This window comes from Anabrus simplex, chromosome 1, assembly GCF_040414725.1.
Source record: "Anabrus simplex isolate iqAnaSimp1 chromosome 1, ASM4041472v1, whole genome shotgun sequence".
Taxonomy (NCBI): domain Eukaryota; kingdom Metazoa; phylum Arthropoda; class Insecta; order Orthoptera; family Tettigoniidae; genus Anabrus; species Anabrus simplex.
Window position 1 is genome coordinate 870288220 of NC_090265.1, and position 26202 is coordinate 870314421.

At 40.5% G+C, this 26202-nt stretch overlaps 1 protein-coding gene across 1 annotated transcript in view; it reads right to left on the reverse strand.

The window, feature by feature from the left end:
- Window positions 1–26202, reverse strand: part of LOC136857322 (SET domain-containing protein SmydA-8) — a 143659-nt gene that overhangs the window by 12153 nt on the left and 105304 nt on the right. Inside the window, exon 4 of the mRNA XM_067135912.2 lies at window positions 2444–2539. Coding sequence (XP_066992013.2) covers window positions 2444–2539 — 96 coding nt within the window. The remainder of the gene's footprint in view (window positions 1–2443; window positions 2540–26202) is intronic.

A 26202-nucleotide genomic window follows, 5' to 3' on the forward strand; every position in this document is an offset into this window, starting at 1 on the left:
TACAGGATTGACAATCTGATCTCTTTTTTGTGTGTGACATGTTCTACACTTCTAAACAGACTGTACATTTTTCTAGTCAAAATATTTATGCAATTTCGTGTCACCACGACAATCCTCAGTGCATTAGCTTTACGTAGGTATATAAAACTTCGTAGATTTATTTCATATCTCGCGAATATTTTATATTTGATTTAGACAAGTAAACGCTGCCGAATGTAGCTGCCACCACAAGATTTAACATTGACAGTTCTAAGGCTGATATTGAATGGAACATGAAAATTTTAATTACGATTTCAATAGCATTAACTCATTCCTTCCATAGTTGACTGGCATAGGCCTATTGGTGCAATAGCCTGTGAATTATTGTCGAGTTGTTTTAGCCTGAGAATTAGAAAACACATTGTGAAACTTACGTGAAAACCAGCATGTTGGGAATATTAAGATCCACATTCTAAATCAAAATAGTCTTCTCTTAATTTACAAGTGAATTACTCAACAAATTATTGACTCACACACACACAACACAACGAATCTTGTCTTCTTCATATACCGTAACATATCCTTCTATATCTGGAACCTTTGAGAATTTTCTAGCTCGGCCTAGTGGAAGTTTCGGATGCTCGAAAGATCACTTGAGGCGACGCGAGCTCACAGTCAACAAGCGGTGAAGGAATGTAAACTTTCCTTTAGACCGAGCTCGATAACTCGCTTAAGTGCGGCCAGTATCCAGTAATCGGGAGATGGTGGGTTCGAGCCCCACTGTCGGCAGCCCTGAAGATGGTTTTCCGTGGTTTCCCATTTTTACACCAGGCAAATGCTGGGGCTGTGCCTTAATTAAGGCCACGGCCGCTTCCTTCCACTTCCTAGGCCTTTCCTCTCCCACCGTCGCCATAAGACATATCAGTGTCGGTGCGACGTAAAGCAAATAGCAAAAAAAATCTTTCCTTTGAGGGGGTTACGTATAAACTCAAAGCCAAGTAGCAGTAAACGAAAAATCGCAAATGAACGTCGTATTTTTCAAAATAGTTGGAAATTGGTTTCTTTTTACTGCGAAGTAAAGACAAAGTTGTTTGGTTAGTGTGGTTATTGTGCTTATCGTGTCATCAAAGTGCCGAAGTTACATTATATCAAATGTTACTATGCGCAACAAAAATCCAAATACGACCAGTGCGATGCATTAATGAGAAAATACAAGTTGAAAAAGTTAAAGATAAGAATTTAAAAAATACACAGTATTCACCAATGTAACACAAGAAAGCGAAGCTGTAGTTCAAACTTTCCAGAAAGGTGCTTTTACGAGGTTGTCAGAATTAAACTATCCCAGAAAATATTCATAAGACTGACGCGTAATTGACCCTTGTTAATGAACAGGAGAAGTGTCCATCATAGGAAGTGCTGGAAACCCTTATTTCAATGCACCAATGGGCTGCTGTCACATGTCTGCGCATGTGCATCTCCCGCATCTCCCGAGTAGGTCGCTTTGTTATTACTTGTGACTAAGTAAGAGGAGCAGAAGTCTTTAGTGACCAGTTGAATGTAACACAAAATACCGCTCACGATAAAACAGCGCGTGTTCGTCGAGTATTATGGGAAGCACGATTAGTGGAAAACTTGTGCAGAACTGTTTGCGCAAGAGTTTAAGACTAGAAGTGTTTGGCAAAACCCCCAGCAAAGTTTGCAATGCAAAACTTAGTGGCAGAATGGTGTGAAACGGGCTCTGTAGCGAATAAAAACCGTAACTATCCGAAAAGATTTCGAACTCCAGAAAACATTGCTCGAGTGGAGGAAAGCCTGGAACGAATTCCAACGAAATATCAACATCGTTTATCTTTGCAAGTGGAAATTAAGAGATCGTCGTGTCGAAATTATATCAAAAAGGACCTGCATCTGTGTCCTTACAAATGTACGGTTGTGCATGCGTTAAAGCGTTCAGACGAACCTTCGCGTGTTGAGTTCTGCTGGTGGTTTCTGAGCAAAGTGGAGTCAGGAATGTTGGTTCCTCAGTTTTTCATTTCTTCAAATCAGACCATTTCCAGCATCTTCTTGTGACGCACATTAACAAGGGCCAATCCCGCGTCAGTCCTATTCTAAATATTTTCCGGACCAGATTTATTTTGCCCACCATGTATAAAATCATTCTTATGAAATGAAAACTTTCTTTAGACCTTTTCAGTCATGAAATTCCACCGTTTACTGACGAGACGGGTATTACGCTGAATAGAAACGCTGGTAATTTCACGAGTGAAAATGCCTAAAAATCTTTTAATGCTTTAATATTCACAAGCGGTGGAATTAAATAATGTTTCCCTTCAGGGAATTTATTTTGATATGAATACTTCGTTTTCTTCCGGTCCACACAATCTTGCATCCACACTATTCGGTCCAGTCGGATTATGATTTTGACACGCCTGCTGTAATGCGTCAGATCATGTACAGTACTTACCTCGCAGTTTGCACTGCCCCGCGCCCAGAAGGCGCACGAGTTCTAACAGTTCGCGACATAGCGACTCCTTATGCGTTAGCATGCAGTCAGTCAATTCTGAAAGAAAAGAAAAGAAAAGAAAAGAAAAGAAAAGAAAAGAAAAGAAAATAAAAGAAAAGAAAAGAAAGATAAATAGATAGATCGACAGATACTGTGAGTATACACAAAATAATTGCTGGACAGTTAAATATAAATTCAGAATGCAATTAAAATGGTCACCATTGAAGTTAACATTTCTTAGGCCTTACCTATATTAACAGTTCACTGAACAAGTAAATACAAAATATCTAACTACTCTTTATACAAAAATAGGGCATTAAATAAAATGCAATATTCACTGGAGGGCATTAACTAGCGGTTTGATAGTAACATTTACAAAACAATCACAGTAAATGAAATGAGTTATTTAATGTGGCCTGGTTATCTCACATTAGTGTCCTGCTCCATGGCTAAATGGTTAGCTTGCTGGCCTTTGGTCACAGGGGTCCCGGGTTCGATCCCCTGAAGGCCTCATCACGACGCGCAGTTCACCTACGGTCGTCAGTTCAAAAGACCTGCACGTGGCAAGCCTAACTTGTCCTCGGAGACTTCTGGCACTAAAAGCCATACGCCATTTTATCTCGCACTAGTAGGCGATCTCCCGATGAATTATTGAAGATGATGCAAGATATGCAAAGCAAAAGCAAAGCTGTCCCCTTACAGGCCATTAACACCCTCGGAGGAGTAGACGGTAAATGTAACCTTGGCACTGAGTGGTGGTGGTGGTGATTATTGTTTTAAGAGGAAGTACAACTAGGCAACCATCCTCTATATAACACTAATCAGAGGGAAATATGGAAGGGATCCGACACTTCGAAAAATGAAGATATCGGCCAAAGGAAGACAAGGGCCACGAAGGGCGTGAAAACGAAAGACTCCCTAGCCCTCGCAAACCTAATAGCGTCGGGGTCGGAAAAGAACCCCACTATCGGCAGTCCTGAAGATGGTTTTCCGTGGTTTCCCATTTTCACACCAGGCAAATGCTGAGGCTGTAACTTAATTAAGGCCACGGTCGCCTCCATTCCACTCCCAGTCCTATCCTATCCTATCCCATCGTCGCCTTAAGACATCTGTGTCGGTGCGACCTAAAGCAACTTGTAAAAAAATTAGCGGTATTATGAACAAGTGTGACAAACTCTATGAATACTAGAAGTCCGTTGTCCACACTTCAATAATATAACATTTCAATGGATTCCGGATCGAAGATGAAGGAACCCTTGAAGGTTATGATAGTAAATAAGTTAACGGAAATCATGTGAAAGCATACGTCCGGTCGGTTTACGTCCAGACACATGGATAACTCGAAATAACACGCTCAACTGAGTGATAAGTTTAATAAAAACGGAATATATAGGAACTCATAAGCTCAGAACCCCGTGGTATCTAAGTAATGTACGTCCAGAAATGTGATAACGAAGTACAAGCAATTAATGTTAAATCACGAGTCACGAGCGAGACATCGGGAAGTGCGGAGCTGAGGTGCGCAATATGGGAATAACGATACAGCAATACAGGCTAAGAATTGGAAGATGGCATGGTGCAAGGCAGTGTTGGAAGGAAGGTGGAGTTGAGAGAGGAAGAGAAAATAGTGGTTATAAAGGACTGTTGGAGATTATGTTGTGTGCGACGGTTATTGCGACGCTGCTGGTGGTAGGAGGTATAGAAAAAAATCCGGGTCCAAACCAGGGACCGTTCGGCTGGGAGGAGCTTGAAGAGATCAAGAGAGTGGTGAAGGAAGCAAGCAAAGGAGAAGAAATTAAGGAAATGATGCAGGAACACCAGGCAACCCAAATGAAGGAGATGAAGGACTTAAAAAGTTTTATAAAAGAAGAAATTGGAGGTGTAAATGAGCGGAGATAGAAGATGAGGTAGGGAGCTTGAAAAAGAAGGTGGTGGTACTGGAAGAGGAATTAACAGCAATGAAGAGAGAAGTGAGGTTAGCGAGGAACGAATCAGCAAGAAAAATGTGTTTGTGTATGGTGTACCTGAGGAAGGAACAGAATCAAAAGTGGAATTAGTATTGAAAGTGGTGGACATAGTTTCGAACAAAATGAAGATAAACTTTTCTGAAGTTGATATAGATGATATATATAGAGTGGGAAGGAACAAGGGACATAGGCCGGTGAAGTTAAGATTAATATCAACCCTGATGGCTGATATACTTCTGAGGAATGCGGGAAATTCGAAAGGATCGAACATTTATTTGAAGGCTGAGATAGAGAAAGAAGACAGGATGCGGTCGGATGTCTATAAGCGGCATATGTGGCGTGCTAGAGCGCAGGGATTGCGAGTCAAGATAGTGGGGAGGTGTCTGGTTACTTCAGGCAGAAATTGGTCGCGATCGTGGACACAGGAGGAACTGCTGAGGATGGAAAATTGTGAGGAGGAAATGAGTTGCAGAAATCGAGAGCAGGGCGACATCAGTACGGAGAAGGAAGAGAGAAGAGGGGACTGCGGTGTCAGCGGGCAGGTAGCGAAGACAGCAGAGTCCTTGGTGAGTCAGAACAGCCCAGGAAGGGGTGAATCAACAAGTAGGACACTAGACCGAAGTGAAGTGGATACAGGTAGTGAAGAGGTGACGGGAAGGGAAAGGAGTCAGGGTAGTGACTCAACCTCCCCGAATAGGAATAATGCAGAAATAAACCTGGAGAGAAAGCAGGCGTTAAATAAGGCGAGATCCTTAAGCTTAAAAGATCTATGGGGTGGGAAAAAAGGCTCTGGCACGGAAAAGGGGAAGGATGGGGGTGAGAAGAAAGAGAGGGGTGGGGTGGAGCCAAAAGGAAGAATTACGAGAAGTAAGGGGGGAAGTGGTGAAATGCAGAAGTATAGGGAGGGAGGGGGAGGAAATAAATAACTAGATATGGTGATAGGGATGCTGAATATTGAGGGGTTGATGGGGAAGTTAGGGAATAAGGAAATTGTGGATTTAGTGAAAGATTTTGAGATTATTGCTCTAGTAGAGACGTGGTTAGGGAAGGGGGTTGAAATTACATGGGACGGTTATAGAGTAGTTAACGTGTTAAGGAAAAAAATAGGGAAGAGGGGCCGAAACCCAGGGGGCATAGTAGTTTTAATAAGAAATGAGATAGCTGAATGGGTGGAGACGTTACAGACTAGGGTAGAAGGGGTAGTGTGGTTGAGAGTAAAAATGGGGAAGGGGGCAGCGGAAGCAATTTGTCTGGCACTGCTTTATAACCATCCGAGCGATTCAGTGTATGCAAATAAACCTTTTTTTGACGAACTGATTGAAGAAATAAACACAATTAAAGGAATGTATGTAGAAGATGGGATGATTTTATTGGGGGATTGGAATGCGAGAGTGAGCAATAGAGTACCGGTATACGAGAAAGAAGTAAAAGTAGACGGGGTACTGCAAAGGAAGAGTAAGGATAATGTTGTAAATAGTTATGGAGAAAGGTTATTAGAGTTATGTGCTCTAGAACATTTATTTATTTTAAATGGGTGGATGAAGGGGGATAGTGTGGGAGATTTGACGTATATTACAACAAATGGAGGGAGTGTGGTGGACATAGGAATAAGCTCAGAGATAGCGTTAAGGAGAATAATAAGTTTTGAGGTGTTAGAATATGGGTTGACAGAACATATCCCTATCAAAATAAAATTGAGAACGTTGGTCGCTGATGAGAAGGGAAAGATGGAGGAAAGTAAGGAGAGGTATAGGAATGGAGGATGGAATTATGTATGGGATGATAATACTAAAGAGAAATTAAGACGGCATTTGAAAGAGGAGGGAGATATATTAAGGGTAGGAATTGAAAGGGCGGTAGAAGGGAATGATATGGATAACGTGCTAAAATTAATTGAACTCCCTGTATGAAGGGTGGGGAAGAAAGTGAGGAGAAGGGTAGAGGGAAAAAAGAATAAAATGAATGGATGGTTTGATGAAGACTGTACGAGAAAACGTGAGGTTGTAATGAGAGCCCTAGCGGAGTTTAGGAAGGAGGGTGTGCAAGAAAAAAGGAAGGAATATTGTAAATTGAGAAGGGAATATAAGGAGGTATTGAATGAGAAGAAAAGAGGATGGAAGGAGGCGGAAACTGAAAAAATAAATATATATTGTAGAGAGAAGAAATTTGAGAGAATTTGGGAGTCAATAAACAAGATTAGAAGAACGAAACCGGAGGGGAAGGGAGATAAAATAGGAGAAAACGAGTGGGTTAGGCATTTTAAAAGGCTTTTAGAAGGGGAGAGGAAATTGGGTAGAGAAATAGACAAGTCACAAATTGGAAGGGAACTGGAAGTAGGCATTACAATATTGGATGGGGAGATAACAAGGCAGGAGGTAATTACAGTATTAAAAAATGCTAGACCCAAGGCTGCAGGAGGTGTGAATGGTATTTCCAATAGTGTATGGAAAGAGGTAGGGGCAAATGAACCGATGTTGAGAGGATTGTGAAATTCTTTAATAGGTTGCTGGAAACGGGGAAATTTCCTAGAGAATGGAGGAAGGGGGTATTATGCCCTATTTATAAAAATAAAGGAGCTAGTAGTGATCCAAACAACTATAGAGGAATTACACTCCTAGACTCGCTATCAAAGGTGTACACAGGGGTTTTGGCGAATAGGATAACAAATTGGGCGGAACAGTACGGTAGGATATCTGAGTTCCAAAATGGATTTAGGAAAGGATGTAATACAGTTGATAATGTTTGGATTCTGGACACTTTGATTACAAAGTATGTGAGGATAGCAGGGCGTAAATTATTTATAGCAGCGATTGATTTAGAAAAAGCCTTTGATACGGTCAGTAGGGAGGCGCTATTTTTGAGATTAGGGGAGGTTGGAATGTCGAAAAAAATGAGGGTGGCAATTGAAACTATTTATGAGGAAGTGTTTGTGATGATTAAATTGCAGGATGGAAGGTTGAGTAAGTGTTTTGAGTCAAAAAGCGGGGTGAGACAGGGTTGTAAGCTATCCCCGATATTATTTATATTATTTATAAATAATATTTTAGAGGGTCATGGTGGAGACGCATGGCAATGCCCTTGGGTAGGGAAAATGGAGGTTCCGGGGTTGCTATTCGCGGATGACCTATTGATTTTGGCTTTGACGGCAAATGGCTTGCAAAAAGGGTTGGACAAGGTAGTTGAGTATACTAGGAAATGGTCTCTCAGAGTAAATATAAGAAAGACTCAGATAATGGTATGTAGGAAAAGGGGTGGGAGAAAGAATAAGGAAGTCTGGAGGCTTGAGCAGGAAGAAATTAAACCAGGGGGGAAAATTGAGTACCTAGGTGTAATAATTAGTAAGAATGCTTCTTGGAAAAATCAGTGTAAGAAGGCAAAACTTAAAGGAAGAGGAGCGCTTGCTGTAGTAGGAGTATTAGAAAAGAAATTTCCAGACGTTAAATACAAAATTCAGAAAACGGTGTTTAAATCACTGGTAATGGGCAAAATGCTATTTGGGGTTGAAGTATGGGGAATTGAGGAAGGCAGGAGTGAACTAAACCAGGTGGTGGCAAAATTTAGCAAGATCATGATGGACCTACCGAATTGTACAGCCAATGCCGGGGCCAGATTAGTCTGTAAAGAATCGATAGAGGTTGAAATTGCTAAGAGGGTGTTCAAGTACTGGATGAGATTGGAGGAAGGGAAGGGTGGGGCGTTAGTACAAGAAACGTTTAATTTTCAGAAAGGTATGACGAATGAAGGTTACTGGGTGAATAAGTGCAAAAAATGGTTACAAAAGATTGGATTGGGGGTATATGGAGAGGTCTGGGGGGATGGTAGGAATAAATGGGTATGGGAAAGGATAAAGGGAAGACTACTAGATATTGAAAGACAGAGCTTAATAGAGGAATGTAGAGAGAGAGTCTCTTTATCAGTATTAAATAAATTGGTGGAAGTAATAAACCCGAAAACGGAGTTTGAGGGTAGAAGGGATAAGAGAGGTTTGTATTGGTGGGTATTGGGTCTTCCGAGGAATAGGGGGTGGGTTGGTAGTGAGAATAGGGATAGATGTGTGTTATGTGGAGAGAAGTGGGAGGACCTGCATATTTTTAATCAATGCCGACCTTTGGCGGAGATAAAGATCAAACTACTAAGTAAGAAGGAGCTGCATATGGTAGGGGAAAGCTATAAGATAACATCTTGGTTATGTAGAGAGTGGGAGAAAGGAACGAATATAGTGAAATTCTTAAATGTGGCCAGAGCTATATTTATAAAGAAATTGAGGGAGTAACAGGGGTTGTGCAGATAATGTGGTTCGTGCTGAGGGAGAAAGGGGGAAGGCATTCTGCTCAGAGGAATGGATATCCGCCCTGAGCAAATGCGGGAAGGGTATCATGGTAATAATGATATCAGAAGAGGGGGCTGTAGTGTTAGGGGAAAGGGGGAGAACACCTTGCCCTGTGGAAAGGTGATCCGCCTGGGGCAAAGGGAAAGCCTGAGAAAATTAGGTAAGCGTTGAGAAAAAGGGAGGTTGAGTAGGTTTGAGGGTAGTGTAAAGCTTAGGTGGAAGTAAAAAAAGAAAAGAAAAAAAGCGAGTTGACTGAGTGAACTAATGGACTTGGAATGGAGTACTGTCTGTTGGTGTGTAAATGAGGAGTGAAAACAAAAATGGATTGTTTAAGTGTATTTGTGTGAGGAGGGAGTATAAAGAAGGTATATGTGATAGAATTGTGATAGAATAAGTGGGAATGTAGTTAAGGAGAAAATGTTGGCAGTATGGAAATTATGAAAGTAGGTCAAAAAAAATTCTTTTAAAAAGAATTTAAATGGTGTAGATGCCTTGATGAGGGGTGTAAAAATTGAGGGATTCTTGATGTTTATGTATTAAGTTTAATAGGATGGAAGAAATGGGATCTAACAGTTTGATGTAATTGAGGTGTTGTAGACTGAGAAGTCGGAGTGAACTAATGGATTTGGAATGGAAACTGTTTGTTTGTGTGTAAGTGAAATGTTTAAAAAAAAAGTCAAATTGTTTTAAGTGCGATATAAAATGATTGTTAGTTGATGTTTAAGTCTGAAGCTTAATAAGGTGAGTCGGTTTGATATATGAAGTGTGGTGCGGTAGGTGGAGAAGACTGAGTGAACTAATGGACTTCGAATGAAAAAAGTTTGTCTGTGTAAAAAAAAAAGTGTTAATTGTTTTAGGTGCGTTGATGAGGGATTTTAAATGGTTGTTAGCTGATGTTTAAGTCTTAAGTTTTTATAAGGTGAGATGTAAATAGCGGGAGTAGTGCGTGAGAGGTGAGGGTGACGTATCAAGGGAAGAGGGAGGGGTGGGGGACTTGACCCCACTCCAAAGAAGATAGACTTGAGCATGTCCGCACGGAAATGAAAAGGATAGGGAAGGTAGTGTGCTGACAAGGGACAAGAGTATGTGTGACGTACATAGCGGAAGTGTGTTGCAGGCCACCTGTTGGGTCTGGTTTCAGCCAGGGTGGCTTGTAACACATGATAAGGAAAGGAACACAGTGTTTGTCAGCGAGGGTCGGTGAGATACGATACCAGTTCTCACGTGGCAAGGCTGGTGGCTGCTGTAGACGGGTTGGTGGGCGTGTGTTCCATGCCAGGGCTGTTGCAGCGACCAGTCTAATTATTTTTTTTTTAGGTGGTAGTCAGGGGTTGGGCTTTGGGTAGTTAGTAGTGCGGTATCGTCCTGCATGTGTGCTGGCTATCCGCGTACGTGTGGGATGATACTGAGTAGATGTAGAGGTAGTAAATGTAGTTAAGTAGTTTTAAGAGATATGTAGTTGTTATTATTGCTTGTTTTCCTTTGTTTCGCTCTGTCTGTCTTTATTGCCTGTAAGCCGATGGTGTACACTAGGGTGGGCAATAAAGATATGTATGTATGTATGTAATTAATGTTAAATGAAAATGTTATATTCGACAGGAGAGTAAAATGATTCTTTATATGTGACGTTTAGTTCCAATAACGGTATATACTACGGAAGCCATGGAATGGATTAAATGATACATGTCAAGTTCAATTTCATCTGCGCTGGTTGTGCATTATCTAACTATTATAAACTTCTACGAGTGATCGAGAATTCGCTTATGAAACAATCTATTGGAACATAGTTGAAGCAAGACTACTCAAATCCTCAGACCTTAATGCTGCTCTCGATCGTTCAAAGATGGCGAATCGAGTAGCCGGAAATGTTGGAAATGAGGGTTTATTTTGGTTTGTTGTTTTCGTATATAGTCGGTGTAATTTCATGAAAATTGGCGTTAAATGTTAGTTTCTTTGTAGAATATTAGTGTGCGAGTGAATTTATTTGAGTCAGTGGACGCTTAGGATCTGTAATTATTTATACGTAGTAATGTGACAATCTGTTTGTTTTGATCGTGTTGTGAACAAGGTTTAAGTCGAACTATGGGAATGCCTCTCACACAACTATTCTGAAGTTTTCTACGAAATAAAACATTGAGAGAGAAATGGATTAGGAATATACATCGTGATTATTTTGAAATCGATGACAAAACTGTAGAGTGCATACATAATTTTGAGAATAAGTCTGAGGTTAGGGAAGACTTTTCTCTAATTCCTAACGGTGAACCCATTCGTGTTCCTCGAATAATATTAATTTAGATAGAATATAATTGATATTGTGATATTCCGTCAGTGTCTATGTGCTTCAAAGTGACGAGTTATTTAGATGCAACTGTATTTTACAATAATCTGTGCTTGTCAGCGGAAATGTTTGGCTGGATGTTGGAGTATAACAAAACTTATAAGTGTGACAGACAGCAATCTATATACTGTTACACAGAGGAAATAGTGACTTGAAGGGCTTAGCTGTGTTTGTAACACAGGGTTTTACACTACCAACACCTTCCGATTCATGCTGTGGTTATCTGTTATCAAGCAGACTACACCGAACTGAGCCTCGTCCATGTGGTTAAATATCTATGTTTAGATTCAATAAAGTTTTTGCACTCATGTTCTCCAATGGGTAAAAACCTATTATAATTTTTTGTGTCTGAACGTTTTTTCTAAGGTTACCATCATTATGCGGAGTGCTGCTATGCCATATGTCAACATTATGCTAGCATTACCAGGGCCGTTCATTGGGTTAACATCATTTCGGGGGTACTTAGGCTGAGTGGCTCAGACGGTTAAGCCGCTCGCCTTCTGACCCCAAGTTGGCAGGTTCGATCCTGGCTCAGTCCGTGGTATTTGAAAGTGCTCAAATACGTCAGCCTCGTGCCGGTATATTTACTGGCACGTAAAAGAACTATTGCAGGACTAAATTCCGGCACTTCGGTGTCTCCGAAAACCGTCAATAACTAGTTAGTGGGACGTAAATCCAATAACATTATTAGTTCGGGTGTACTTCCCTTTCATGCGGTGCTGAATATAAGAAAGTGTCCACCACTTCAAAACTAAGGCAACAAATCATGTTTCATAGTTCTCATGAGAGCGAATAAATTGAGGAATTTAGCACCTTAATTTGATTGGAAACATTCAAAATGATATTATAAATATCATTTTAACAGTTTTATCATGTACTTTTATCTATCCAGCGAAGTGAATTCTAAGAGAAAAGTTTATTCGGCTAATTGAAATGTCTAAATAATCAGCTTGTTGCTCTCTTTTTTAGTAGAATATATGTGATTCTAACTGATAATAAGTGGTGCGTAATTGTTGGCGAAGCGTTACCATATGTGAAAATGATTTTCTCTATGATGTTACATTTATCATGTTAAATTACCGCCATTTGTATAATATGTATGCGATATTTTCGTGTTAGCCAATACCAGCAGTCCGGCTACTTCGGCCGCCATGTTTTTTTTAATATTACGGTCTGAGGATTGGAGTCGGTCTTGGGTGAAGAAGACGGCGTGAAATTGTTAAGCATGTTCCTTTATCAGATTTCCCGATTTTGAGTGACTTATGTCAAAGAGAATGTTCCTCAAACGTCAAAAATATATAAAAGGAGGTTATATGGCAGTGATTTGTTATTAATTATAAAAACGCGTGCCAGCATATTATTGTTATTGTAGAATAGGGTTTTGTTGTATTAAAAACAATGTTATTAAAATAAAAGAAGAGAATGAGCATCGATTAAGACACACATACACGTTAAGGAAGAAGTTAGTCACAGTACTTTGTCGTATGCTTTTTCACCATATTAATATAAGGCTCTTTAGTTGTTAGAAAAATAATTTGATATATTATAGGAGATTAAGTTGGATAAAACTAGAATATATTTCAGATATAAGTACCGCCATGTTCACTGTAAATATATAACTTAGTTTCCATTGTAATTGGGACACTAAGTCCTGTAGTGTGAAATAAATAAATAAATAAATAAATAAATAAATAAATAAATAAATAAGCGAGTTGCATCACTTTTTGTTTTAACCGTAACGCTTTATCTGAAGACTGTGATACCCGATATAAGACTTCATTTTTATGCGTGAATTATTAATTGTTCGACTGTACCTTTCCAGAAGTGGAAATATCCTCTGCTCTTGGTTTTCAACTTGATAGGGAATCTAACCCATGTCTTCTAACTGAACTGGGCACACCCTACAACGTCGGCCTCATTAATTTCATAGGATTCCTTCGTGAAATGTAACTCTGCTCCTTACTTATAACACTCATGTTGAAGGAAATGTAATTGCTTACGTAAGCATGTAGCCTGTCACAGGCAACAGAATACCGAAACACAAAATCTTTGTAGTAAAGGCTTTCGAGTCACGGACGCACTCTTGCCTTTGTTCGTTTAATAGGCCATCTTCACAGCGCTGTTGAGAGTCATAATGCTATTGTCTGCTTCTGGCTAGACAAAAAGCTCTCTGTCGCGTCTTTTGAAACCCTCTCCCAGGCACCATTGACCTTTCTCCTGTCCTCTACCTAATATTACTCTGCTTACAACCGCACAGAACATGTAGGCCTAGTTCACACTCTTCCAAAATACTTAATAGCAGTGATGCACCAGTGGGGTCGCGGGTGCGAACTGTGTGGCAAATGTTGATTTGACCCTGTTTTACGGCTGGATGCCCTTCCTGGCGCCAACTCCATGTCTAAGGATGTAATTACTATTTCGCGTTCCTGTTGTGGTTGGTAAAGTGGTGTGTTGAGTGAATATGAAGAAGAGAGTGTTGGGACAAACACAAACAACCTGTCCCGGAGCGAGAAGAATTAATCACACGCGATTTAATTCCCCGATTCAGCCCGAAATCGAACCCGGAACCCTGTGGACCGAAGGCCTCAACGCTGACCACTCAGCCAATGAGTATATATACGGTATACCTCATAAACTTAACATATTACAGATATAAAAATTGGTATTTGTAATCTCCTTTAAAAATAAAGAAAGACGTACTTTTTTCCGGAAAATCAACTTAAGCTAGAGATCGAAAATAAGTGAAGAAGAAGCTGAATTCTTATGAGGATACTTACATCTCAAAAACTAAAATGTTACAGACTTGACAACTGGTATTTGGAATCTCCTTTAGAAATAAAGAAACCCTTACTTTTTTCGGCGTAAAAGAGGACTGTTTCTCACATGTAGAGTTCCAAGTCGCATGTTCTAGATTTAGCTCTGCCAGTAGCCCGGTCATCTTAGCCCCAAAAGGCAATGCCAAAAACGTGGTTTACAAAGAAGTTCTGGGGTAAATGAAATGCAATTTTTCGGCGAGTTTTTATACTTTAGGGATTTTCAGATAATGTCTTAGTGCAGTACCGAGGAACAATTAATTTTTATCGACTTACGAAATCATCGCGAGCAAAGCCGTGGGTAAGAGAATCTCGTTCAAGTTGACGCTACCTGCATGACTTGCGAGTCAAACTCGTTATTCTATTTTCGCTGACAGATTGCCCCCATTTATTTATTTAAGTACAGCCAGTGCCCCTAGTGGCGGAACCAACAATTCTATATGGTCAGATAAGAAGGCTGAGAGAATTTTACATATTGAGCACTATTCACCAAGGTTTACTTAATGCCAATATAAATGACACAGTGTGTGGTGTGGTGTGGTGTGGTGTGGTGGATTTCCTTGCCTTAAATTCTCCAAAGACTTTGGTCGGGACATTGTACAGTAGTAACATTGATCTGAAAAGAGAACAGTGTCAGAAAATATGTTGACAGGAGTACCTCATATTTAAATATTCTCAACACTAGAACGCCCGATGGAGCCATTTTGACTCCTAGAGAGATATGAATACCAATCATACCCTTTCTCATGTTACTTCGACATACATTAGTAGGCAATCAAGGTGTAGAACGTAACAATTAGTAGGCAATCAGGGTGTAGAACGTAACACTGTAATGGCTTAGTTCATTATTGACCTCGCTCGATAGCTGCAGTATCCAGTAATCGGGAGATAGTGGCTTCGAGCCCCACTGTCGGCAGCTCTGAAGATGGTTTTCTGTGGTTTCCCATTTTCACACCAGGCAAATGCCGGGGCTGTACCTTAATTAAGGCCAAGGATGCTTCCTTCCACTTCCTAGGCCTTTCCTATCCCATCGTCGCCATAAGACCTATTTGTGTCGGTGCGACGTAAGCCAAATAGAAAAAAAAGAGTTCATTATTGTTTAGGATGACGTTACACTGTTGTGTTTTAAAACCATGAAACATTAACTCTACTCAACAAAAATCTACAAGAATGATGATATGACCCTTACTGTGTATCAAGGTAACCCAAGTAAGAATGTTGTGCTTCTGAGCACACTCCACCCAGACGCAGACATCTCTGACAGTGAGCAGAGAACACTCTCGACAGTGACATGTTATAACGAGACAAAGTATGGTGTCGATGTAGTGGATCAGATGGCCCGAAAATACTCTACCAGAACAAGGACAAGGTGGTGGCCAGTTCACTCCTTTTCAGAACATGATAGATCTGGCTAAAATTAATAATTGGATTCCATACAATGAAATAACATTAGATAAAATAGCAAGATCACAATTTCTGCAAAAGCTAGCTGAAAAATTGATAAATCCTTACATGAACATCAGAGCAGCTGCCCATATCAAGTGAACAATCCGACGGTGGGTCATTGACAAACTACTGTCAAGTCAAGGAAAGTTGCAAGAAGAACAGGACAGTAGGAAAATGTAACGCAAGCAATAAAGCAGTCTCTGGGTCTTTCACTGCCATCTGTACTAGGAAGTGCAAAACTTCAATGGCCTTTAGTTGTATGTTGAGCTGTTCATACATATTTTATTCCTTTTACAGGACAATACAAAGTACAATCCATGTAACAATGTTTACAACTAGATTTCTATACCAAGTTACTGATGTAACTCATATTTTTAACACTTACATAAAATGGTTGTTCATTATTCGATTTCTTGCACTTATCACTTCCAAAACCATACTTGTCTTGACAAACTTCGCTAAAACTACAAAAAATATAATTACACGACTTATAATTCAAGTTATTGCCTCAAAATTGTTTTAGAGACTGTATTCAAAGAATGTTGAAATTATGAAGAAAAAAAACAGAAAACAGAAAAAACAAAAAATCCTATTCATACATGTAAACTGGGTTAAAATCAAGTATGGAGTCAAAATGACTCCCTCTGAGCGTTATAGGAAGGCACTAGTATTAAAGGCCAAAGGATTGTAACGAGTTCTATCCGAGAAGTTTAACACAAGACGTACTGAACCTAACCAACTGTACAACATAGCCACTATCGGGTAAACTCAGATTCTATAATACTAGTAATAATAATAAAGAACGAATTACAAAATTACAAAAAGCATACAAAATTGTCTGGAGCAGATACAACAAAAAACCTATATCCCAAAACGCAAAATTATGACACTACAATACAGTTTTCAAACTAGAAGCCCTTTATGTATCAGAAACTCTGATAATTGGTGGCAGATTACAAATAAACAACATCGAAAAACAAGAGAGGAAAATTCTCAGGAAAATTCAAGGACGTAAATGCGAAAATGGTATTTGGACGAAAAGGAAATTACAGGAAACCTATCAAGTAACAGAAAAATCACAGACACCATTAGAAAAAGAATATTAAAATTCTATGCTCACCTGATCAGGATAGATAACAATAGCCTAACAAAGAAAATACTAAATCTCGCAGTATCTCTAAAAAATCACAACTGGCTTACAGAAATAAGACATTTGTTAAGGAAATTGGCATAAACAAAGAAATATTGAAAGACAGAAAAAAATCAGAAATCTCATAAACAAACACAAATTTGCTGATCAACCTAAAAGACAAGCTACAGGATGGATGGAAGGATGCAAAAAGAAGCACAGCAAAAGGATGAAGAGATTTTGGGACGACAAGAAGAAACATTGTGCTAAATAAGTTCACACACATTCCTTAGTTGGGAATAATGAATCAAATAATAATAATAATAATAATAATAATAATACATAATACATAACCATAGCTTTACGTCCCAATAAATACTATTTTAAGGTTTTAGGGGACACCAAGGTGCCAGAATTTAGTTCTACAGTTCTTTTACGTCTCAGTAAATCTACCGACACGAGGCTGACGTATTTGAGTACCTTCAAATACCACCGAACTGAGCCAGGATCGAACCTGAGCCATTTAGCTCAGCCGATTCAATTGCTGGCCTTTTTGAAGATTTAAATATGAACAGTGTATTAGAAGAAATGACGTTTCTGACGAACATGGCTGAGAAGATTAAAAGTCCGGTTTCTTCGCTGAATGGTCAGCACACTTGCTTTCCTTTCAGAGGGACAGGGTTCGATTTCCGACCGGCTGAGGATTTTAACTGCGTTTGGTTCATTCCTCTGGCTTGGGGACTGGGTGTTTGTCTTCATCTTAGTACATTTTTCTTCATCTGCACACAATACAACACACTACCAACCACCAACAAAAACACGCAATAGTGAACACATCCTTCCACGTAAGGTTGGTGTCAGCAAGGGCATCTGGTCTTAAAACTGAGCCAAATTCACCTCAATTCCCGACCCCAATAAATTAGCAAAAAAGGGTAGGAAGAAAAAATAAGATTCAGAAGACAAAAGAGGGACAGGGATGAAAATGAAGACATAAGGAAAACAACTCATGTGAAGTTGAATGATAAGGTAACGAGACATACCAAACGGGTAAACAATGAAAGGATGACAATACATATTTTGTAACTGCAGCTGGAAGGGAAGAGAGATCGAGGAATACCAAGAATAGGACGAACGGGCGGATCAATCTTCAACAGCCTTAGCAAACGCAACATGGACTGGACCACGGTATAGAATGAGGAGTGGTAAATCGACTGAGAAAAGTGGAGAGGGACCATATTAGCTCAAACTTGGAATGAACTGGACAGGGGTAAATGATGATGATGAGGAGGAGGAGGAGGAGGAGGAGAAGGTATAGTCCAACAGGGCAGAAACAATCTTACAGTAGAGTCTCATGAAATCGGTAAACTACTTTCAGAAGTAGCTCAATATTTCTGTCTCAAAGGAGTTCATTGCTTTGAATTAAAACTTACAATAAATATAACTGCACACTGTAAACAACAAAAGTCTACAAGAATGATGATATGACCCTTACTGTCTATCAAGGAAACCGAAGGAAGAATGTGGTGCTTCTGAGCACGAAGTCAACTATTCCTTATTTATCTTTTCAAGAAATAATTCATAACATACTAAGTATTTTCTTCAATTTCTACTTTATTTTTAAATAAATATTATATTGTAAAACTTAATTCCTCTTCTAATGACTTCTTAGGATAAGGATCTAGTTGTAAGTGATGATTATTTGAATATTATTGTAGTTGTAAGTGATGATTACTTGCATATCCTTGTGAGTCGAATGCGAAAACAAACCGAATTACGGGTAGGAGACGTCCACTACGTAGATTAGGGTTTTCTGCTAGTATAATCCGGTGATATTTTCTCGAATGCGGGACCCATAGCCCATAAATTTGAAGTATCTAGAAGTTAATAGAATATTCGAGCTAATCTGGATCTCATGCGGCTCGACCTGGACGCGGGAACGGCGCACATTACAAAACAGTTGTCCTACCGGAAGCTCTATATCCATCAGAAATCTTAACTTTAGGAGGTCATTCTAAAATTGTAGATACTGAAAAACAAGATTCATAGGAAACTTTTCGACCCCACACAAGAAAATGGAATTTGGATCAAAAGGCGAACTGCAGACCTCTATTATCACACAGATAGTTTGATCAATACTGCACGGAGGAGACGTTAAAAAATTTTTGGACACATTTATAGGATGGAAAATAATAGACTAATACTAATAATGTTAGTTGCTTTACGTCCGACTAACTACTTTTACGGTTTTCAGAGATGCCGAGGTGCCCGAATTTAGTCCCGCATGTATTCTTTTACGTGCCAGTAAATCTACCGACAGGAGGGTGACGTATTTAAGCACCTTCAAATATAACCGGACTGAGCCAGGATCGAACCTGTCGAGTTGGGGTCAGATGGCCAGCGCCTCAACCGTCTGAGCCACTCAGCCAGACAAAATAATAGACTCACAAGAAGATTATTCAATGTAATAAATTCCCAAAACAGGAGACTAAATTGGCTGGAGGAAACAAGAGGAACCTGAAATAATTGAACGTCAGGGAAGACGTCATGGAAAATCAGTAAATAAACACACATTAGTTTGTGGTGAAAACTAGCAGCAGGACTGGTAAAATGTCGTCAGAAGAACGGAAGAGGAAACACACTGAGTTCATGAAGAGATTTTGGAAGAATAGGAAGGCGAAAGTCATCAAGACACTGAACAAGTTCCAACGCGCTCTATGAATGGGCATGGGCATTTATCACAGCTTGGCACCTACGTAACATGCTCCGTGTAAGTCGACGGAGGTCACGTTGCGGTATCAGGTACCATTCTTCAATGAGAGCCTGTTCGAGGACTTAGAGAGTCTGTGGAGGAACAGGACGCCCATGAACACTTCTGTCAAGCCTATCCCACACATGCTCGATGAGATTAAGGTCGGGACTCACTGCTGGCCATTCCATCACTTGAATGTCCAGTTCTCGCAAGACAGCTCTGGTGATGCGCGTTACCTGAGCCCTGGCATTGTCGTGCATGAGTACGAATTCAGGGCCAACACCGTATGCAGCAACCAACACATGCTGTAGCAGTATCTGCTCGATGTTACCCGCCGCGGTAAGATTACCACGGACGACGACAAGATCCGTACGGCCATCAATACTGATCCCACCCCACACCATCACAGAACCTTGTCCGAATCCGTCGCCTTCCTGGACAACATTTGGCATGTACTGCTCACCACGGCGGCGTCTCCATACCAGTTGACATCCATCACCATGTTACAGGGGAAATCTGGACTCGTCTGTGAATAACACAGGTCTCCATTGGCGAAGTTGCCAGTTGACGTGGATACGGGCAAACAGATGGCGAGCTGCGCCATGTTGCTGCGTTAAACGGGGCACTCGAACAGGACGTCTGGGTCCTAAGGACGCTTGTCTTAACCTGTTCCTTTCTGTCTGGTCAGACACCGTGACTGCAGTGACCCTCCCGGGGACTTGTTGCAGTTCTCTGGCATTTGCTGAACGACGCCGCAACGCACAGATGGTCAGATATCGGTCATTCTGTGGGGTTGTCATACGTCCACGACCTTATCCAACACTTCTTGTGAACTGGCCTGTCTCGTTGTTGCGACTCCACAAGCGCTGAATAACTGACAGAGATATTGAGATCCACAGCAACACAAAGTCCATCCTTCCTGGAACAAAGTGACGGCCCTTGCGACTTGAACCTCGTTAAGATGTCTCATGGGATGTGCTGGTTGACGAGCAATGTGGTCAAATTACCGCAGTAGTCTGTGTACCTCACAACGACACACGGGCGCACCGCTATTCACTTTGTTTTGAGGGGTCACCTGACAGTTTAATGCATGGCTACTCCTACATATGGAGTATAACTTCGACTTGACATACCCTGAGTAGCTAACGTCTCAAGGTGTGCTGTACGACCAATGGAACCCTATCTACCAAATTAACGTTCACAAACCAGACGTTACAAAACATGTTCCTACAATTTTTTGAACTCTGTATATAGATTATTATTATTATTATTATTATTATTATTATTATTATTATTATTATTATTATTATTATTATTATTATTAAAGAAATGTTTGCTTAGTTCTACAGCAAGTAGCGAAACCAGGAAGCAAACTGAAATCATTCCACGGCAGCCATCGTGGTCTTGGGATTACCATATTAGATTTCTACTTTAATGACCAGGTTTTTATCCCCCCTTACCGATGAAAGTTGTGTTAGAGTAGGAGAGGATGCGTTCAGACTTGTGAATATAATTGAGCTAAACTTTAACTCAGCCATCCCAGATGTGGGTTTCTGTGGTTTTCTTTTTCAAACTTCTGCGTCACCTCATGTTCTCCTCGGTAGATGGCGTTGTCTTTTTAAGATACCGGGTGAAGTCGATGACATTTAAAGGTACTGAAATTCGTTAACCCTAAGTCGTAGGCGTCCAGAACATTACAGTACTCCTAAGGGACAAAATTCGGACGATGCTTCTGAAGTGACTTTTAACCAAGTATTGTTAAACTGACCGCAACAATGTTCATTTTGCGAAGCCTATCGGCTGTTTCATGCTTCTTCCTTTTCTTTTAACGATACGTATGGGGGGTTAAAACACTTCCGCTTTTAAATAATATGATCTCGTTACACTTCCACTTAAATTAATAACCACCACCACAATATGGACAAGAATTGCGGATGAAGGTCAAGAAGTATCAGTATCGTGGAATATAGTAGCAATGTACTGTATATACAGGGTGGTCGGAAACAGCGTAAAGCGAGTATATTAGCGTTAGAGGCTTGGTCATTCTGATAAATAAAGTTGGTAAGAAATAATTAGATATCTAGCGCCGTTGTAATTTTATGAGCTGCTGACGTTAGCCAACTTCGCGGGTGACTTCAGATGGGCTTTGCGAATCGGTGTTGCTAAATCTGCACGTGCCTTATCGCCCACTTGTGAGCGCCAACAGAAGAAATAAACTTGCCTAGGGGAAGGACTTGAACTAGGACCTCCCTGCTGATAGGTTCGCCCCATAGCAAGCACGCTACGGTGGTACTGGCTGAAACCTACGCTGTGTTAGTGTGTGATGCTCATTTCTCGGCATGGCTCTCAGGCCCGACCAAGTCACGTGCAGATTCAGCAACATCGCCTCGCGAAGCGATCTGATTGGTTAACTTCAGCAGCTGATAAAATGACAACGGCGCCAGATATGGACGTAATTTTTTCAAAGTACTTATCAGTAATACCAACGCTCTAACGCTCATATACTCGATGCACGTTCTTTTCGACCTCCCTATATATGTTTTAACACATTGGAGGTTTTCGGTGACGCAAGGATGGTGCTGGGCTAGGATTGGGAAGGTAGTGACCATGGCCTTTGCCTGGTGTGAAAATAGGAAACGACGGAAAAACATCGTCAGGGCTGTCGACAAAGGGGATCGAACCCACCATCTCCGGAATACAAGCTCACAGCTACACCACCTGAACCACGTGGCCAACTCGCTTGGTGACAGCAAATTTCTAAGAGCTAATAACCATGATATAAGTCCCTGAAATACGAAGCAACCATCAATCCATTGCTGTTGGAACATTTCGCCTAATTTAAGAAACCCCTCCCCTTCCCCAACGGTGATCCATTTGGGATTAAGCCAATGCCGCTCATCCCACTGACCTTGGCGGGCGGCCGAGACGGTAGAAGACTATTCCAGGTTTTCAAAACAAAGAATGTCACTCTGACTAAAAGAGAATAACAGTAGTTATTCTTAGAAGACAGTGCATTGCACTTCGATGACTCAAACACACCGCAGACAAACTACCCAAGTTTATCCATCGCAAGACAGTTTTAGTACAGATGCGCTATTCGATGTATGAAATTGTCGATAAATATTGCTTTTATTCATAATATTCCCAACCATCAGCACTGTGTATGTTTCGTCATTCTGGGCCGGTGGGTGACAGGCGGACTCGCTGCCCCCTAACCGCAGGGTGCACGGTGGTTAGGCTGATATTACACCATCAGAGGAATTTCGCAAAGATCTTTGTAAAATGTTTGCGCAAGTTAAATTTTATAAAAGTCATTTCCGTTATTCTACATAAAATATTTGATCGAAGTTCAGCAAAAAATGGATGAAAAGCAGTTTGTGTACATGTTTGGCTATTATTAGACAATGTTTTTATTGTTAATGACAAAAATTCTCATAAAAATACCGGTGTGTTTTAAATTAAACCATCACGGGAGATTAAATCGTAAGTTCTACATCTGTTTGCTTGTTCATACTACACATGGTTTTAGGTTATCTCACGTGGCTTATCAGAAAAATAAAAGGAGATGCTTACAATATTCGAAAATAAATGTCAGGAAGAAATATAATTTATAATGTAAAGATTATAATCGATTTCAGTTTTTCAGACAAATACTAACTACGTAATCCATTTTTTCTTTTACACATCCGAAACTGTACATCCTTTCTGCACAGTGCCCTGTATGTGTCGCCTGTGCTGTGTTTGAATACATTTTCTGTCTTTATATATTTATATTCCTCCTATCTTGTGCTGTACATTTCATACTCAGAAATATGCAGTTTTGTTGTAGCAACATTCCAATTGAACTTACGACCCGTCCTTTTGTATTTAACAAGTCAAATGTTTTGCAAATAATAGCACGATGCTCATACATTTTATCAAAGAAATGTTATAAAAGGACACTTTATCATTCCTCCATTACACATTCGTATAAGCTTTGTTCGTAGTACAGTCAGAAACTGTTGTCAACTATCAGACGAATGCGCACATTTACATTCGCGTTCGTAGTAGCGATCATCAGAGTTGCTGACTACTAATGTGTTGTTAGTAGTATAATACAGAGATTCGGCCGCCACCTCCACCTCGGGCTCTCGGGAGAGGCCTCCACCTCCCGAGGGAAATTAGAATTTTGGCGGGAAATTATAATTTTGGCGCGAGATTTGAATTTGTAAACAAAGCCACGTGCTTTTCGACAGCTGTCATCGACAACAACGCATCGCTAACCTCACTGCTGGCATCTTGACGGGCCTAAACCTCAGTGGTACCAACTTAACCTAACTAGCGCGAGATTTGAATCGGTAAACAAAGCCACGTGCTTTTTGACAGCCACGTGCTTTTTGACAGACAACAACGCATCGCTAACCTCAGTACTGCCATCTTGACGAGCATAAACCTCAGTGCTACCAACTTAAACTCACTAGCACGAGATTTGAATTTGTAAACAAATCCACGTGCTTTTTGACAGCTGTCACCCGCCATCTTTAAACTACAGAGCGCTGTGCTGCCCTCTTTATCGCAGTAGCTGCAAATTCGTCACCTGTCATCCGCAGTGCTGCCATCTTGGCGGGCCTAAATTTTAGTGCTACCAACTTAACCTCACTAGCGCGAGATTTGAATCGGTAAACAAATCCACGTGCTTTTTTGACAGCTGTCATCCGCCTTAATCCATAGAGCACAGTGCTGCCCTCTTTAGCTACTTACCTTTGAAATGTGGTGGCGGATAATTTGAAAAATGCTTTTTGACAGCAGCCATCTTTAATCCAGAGAGCACCGTGCTGCCCTCTTTAGCTAGATACCTTTGAAATGTGGTGGCGGCAAATTGAAAAATTCCAAGTGCTCTTGTTTAGTAAACAAACTCACGCACTCTTTGTCAGCTGTCATCCCCATCTTACATCGCAAACCTCAGTGCTACACTCTTTCGGTACATACCTTTGAAATATGGTGGCAGATAATTTAAAAAGAAAAATTCTACATCAGCCATCTCTCGACGCTAATTGCACAAGATGGCGGCTATACATGACTCCTTAAAGGTGCTTATGCAAGATGGCCGCTGTACATAGGTTCTTATGAGATGCCCTTGGGATGCTTGCGCAAGATGACGGTTATACAAGGCTCCTTATGAGACGCTCTAGGGATGCTTGCGCAAGATGGCGGTTGCTATTATGAGGCGGCTTAAGGGTAAACAAAGCCACGTGCTTTTTTGATAGCTGTCGTCTTGACGGACGCTAACCTCACTTTGAAGGATAATAGAGCGTCGCTAACCTCACTGCTGCCATCTTGACGGCTGTAAACCTCAAGGCTGCCACCTTATGCATGTTATAGTGCGGAATTTAAAATCCAACAACAGAACATTGCTAACCTTACTCTTGCCATCTTGATGAGCTTAAACCTTACTGTTGCTACCTTGGTTATACGCTTTTGTGTTAGTTTACTGTTAATCGCTAAGCTGTTCGCATCATCGAAGTAGAGAGTAACAAATGTCAAGTAGATTTAAAGAAGAATCTGTTAGCAGAAGATAAAAGTCCGTCATGGAAACCCTATTTCTAGGTATATTTGCGAACAGTGTGGAAAAGCATTTTCCCGAAGCTATCACAAGAGACGTCATGAGATATCATGTAGGACAATTTTTCAATGCAAACATTGTAGAAGAGAGTTCAAGAACGCATACAACGCTCAACGTCATGAAGCCGCGTGTAATGTAGCTTCATCGGGAACAAAATACAAAGAGCTCAACCATATTGAAGCGAACACTGATTTATGTTTAAAAAGTACACCTCTGCGAGAGTTTTTTAATTCTCCCTTGTTGTCCAGGCCTGCTAGAAGTTATGTTACTAAGCACAAACTTCAAGATAAAGAGAAGCAAGATCATGATTATGATAAGGATAATGATGTTGATCAAAACAGTAGTAAAGGGAAAGTAGAAGAAGAAGAAAATCTTATTCATTGCCATTACAGCTTGATGATTTTACTTCATTTCCTAAGCCTACTACACGTTCTGTCGCAGTGCAAACATCTCAAGAAGAGATGCAAGGTAAAGAAGAGGAAAATTTCAAAGCTTCATCGCTATCGAAACAAGTTAAGTTTGTACCTAGAAACGCTACTGCTGAAGCACGTATTACATCAAAACAAGTCTCTACACATCAACTGTCTGCATATAGACTCAAAGTTCACAACAAGCCTCTGTTACCCTATGTAGATATAAGATACTGTAAAGACCCCAACGTACTATTAAAACGTTTACAACTGCTAAGAGCCTATCATGATGCTGGTTACACACAGTACAAGGAAAATATTTTTGAAATAGAGCATGAATTACGTCGTGTAGGTATTATTAAGTAAGCGCTTACCCTCACCTAAGTCATCCATCTGTAGTATATAGCCGATCGAGTAGCTATATTCGTATAGATTATTTCCCAACATTCTCCCTTCCTTAGGGTGTTAACTGCGCCTCTAGTTGTAGAGCCGGTCTCAAGCCCGGATAAAGAGAGGAGAGGCACCCTAGCCCTTTAGCCCTTTTGCCCATTAGCACTTTAGCCCTTTTGCCCTTTTGCCCATTAGCCCTTTTGCCCATTAGCCCTTTAGCCTATTAGCCCTACAAGGAATGTACGGTAATCTAATCTTCTTAGAACAAAGGTATCCCCTGACATGTTCTAAACACATGTTGTATCGAGTACAGTGTTCTATTTTAGTCTTGATTACTTATTTAGTGTTCTAAACACTCCAATCAATGTTCCGATCACATGATAAAGTTCACGGCATAGAGTGCAGTGTTCGATTCTAGTCTTGTTACGTTTCTTTTGTGATTTGCAAGTCTAAACATGCTTAATGACGTCATCACTGCAGCACGTGCTTACTCTAGCTATTCCGATGCAGGTTTAAACTTGTTCGATAGAGCTATGCCTTGAC